This window comes from Octopus bimaculoides, chromosome 2 (assembly GCF_001194135.2).
Source record: "Octopus bimaculoides isolate UCB-OBI-ISO-001 chromosome 2, ASM119413v2, whole genome shotgun sequence".
Classification (NCBI taxonomy): Eukaryota; Metazoa; Mollusca; class Cephalopoda; order Octopoda; family Octopodidae; genus Octopus; species Octopus bimaculoides.
In genome coordinates, this window is record NC_068982.1 from 155,355,157 (window position 1) to 155,357,054 (window position 1,898).

Genomic DNA, 1,898 nt, shown 5'->3' on the forward strand with positions numbered 1-1,898 from the left:
ATTCGAGAGCGATTTGGTTATTAGTTTTAGCAAGTCGAATGAACACAAAGAAGTTTATTATTTGGCTCGAACAATAATTTGTTATTGTTGTTGTTCTTGTTTAGCACATTTTGAACAAAGACATTCAAGGGTACCTTTTCTGGTTTGGATGGGAGTATATTTTTCATACATATATCTTTATATCTGCTTTATTCAATGTGTCGGTCATATTTTTCCAGGTGATGGGATGAGATTCCAAAGAGATTTTGCTGCTATTTCTCGCAGGACAATCGATCACATAGACGCTCTTATTGCCCCGTGAAGCAATAACTGCTCATTATATCACATTGTTGATCACCTTAGCTAATTAAATGATGCTGATAATGTAGGTGATAAATAGCACCGAGAGAAACCTGTGTAGAATCCCCTAGACTGATGAAATTGAGGCAGCTAATGCTCGGCTTGAACATCTACGCGTCAATTTCTGCCTTTTTAACGTGAGCAGTGGGGAAACTGATGCTTGCAACTGAGTGAATTCCACTAAGGACACCCAAAGACCAGGTAATGGTGTTAAACAGGGCGATGTGTTAGGCCTACTACACATACAACCATAATAAAATGAGAAGAATAAGCCATGGTATATAATCATAGCGCCACTAATAAGGTGATGTCCAAATAGGAAAGAAAAGACGTTAAACGAAGAGACATATCTCGTCTTCCGTGCTTAGCAGTCTGGAAATGCACTCAATGAAAATAGATCTTTATGCAGGAGTAATTTGTCTGGTTTTCCGCTGCTATGGCAATGTTATTGGTGTTATGTAGATGTGAGTGAAGTTCTAAGACATCAAATCAACGTGAACATAATATGGTTATAATTTTAACCATTTTTTAAATATTTTATATCATTGATAATAATTGTTTCTAATTCAGACACAAGGTCAGCAATTTCAAGGGGAGAAGCTTAGTCAATACCATCGAGCCCAATAGTTGGCTGGTGCTTTATTTTACCAACCCCAAAAGTATGAAAGGCAAAATTGGTTTTGGTGGGATTTGAACTCAGAGCGAAGAGAGCCGAAGTGAATGCTACAAAGTATTTTACCCAACGCTCTAACGATTCTGCTAGCTCGCCGCCTTATAGTTTTGTTAATAATGAAAATGCAGCCATGTTGCGTGATGAGCGCCTTGTATATTACCAACGTGATCTTGAGGCTTGATAGCAATGAACGCTGTCATCAACTTCTTTTCATTTGCAAACAATTTAAATCGAGCAGTATGCTGGAAAACATCGCAAACCGTAACAAATGCAAACAGGAATACGAAACCAAATGTCGCATTAAATGGTTACTGTTATGGACCATTCAACAGTAAATAAAAAATTACACCAACGGAATTACGAAGTGGACTATTCAGACACTAAAACAGAAGACGCAAACATTCTCAGCAAGAATGATTCTACCAAATACGTTTTGAATTACCGTATACCTTTGTTGAAGCGTGATTATATTGTTACAAGATCCCTCGGTAAGTCACTTGGTTTCTACAAAGGTAAGCGAGCGATTAAGTTAGTTTATTAGAGGGAAAAAAACTCAGTCAGGAGTAAATCATCACAACACCTAAGACGGTGTTTATTATGATGCAGAGGAAATATCACTAGAGGTAAATATTTACACAGATACGCACGCACTCACACACACACACGAACAACCACAGACACACACAGATACACACATAGACGCATTACACACGTTTTCTTCCCTCAGAAGTTACACACACACACACATATATATATGTATGTATGTATGTATGTATGTATATAAGTATATATCCATTTGAACAAATAAAAAACAAACAGAACAAAATTACGAAGATGTTTTTATTTCTGTCTCTCGGTATATATATATATATATATATATATATAT

At 36.5% G+C, this 1,898-nt stretch overlaps 1 protein-coding gene across 1 annotated transcript in view; it reads left to right on the plus strand.

Annotated features, from left to right (window-relative positions):
- Positions 1 to 1,185: 1,185 nt before the first annotated feature.
- Positions 1,186 to 1,898, plus strand: part of LOC106877051 (testis-specific serine/threonine-protein kinase 3) — a 16,589-nt gene continuing 15,876 nt past the window's right edge. The window contains exon 1 of the mRNA XM_014925837.2: positions 1,186 to 1,500. Coding sequence (XP_014781323.1) covers positions 1,317 to 1,500 — 184 coding nt within the window. The 5' untranslated portion in view covers positions 1,186 to 1,316. The remainder of the gene's footprint in view (positions 1,501 to 1,898) is intronic.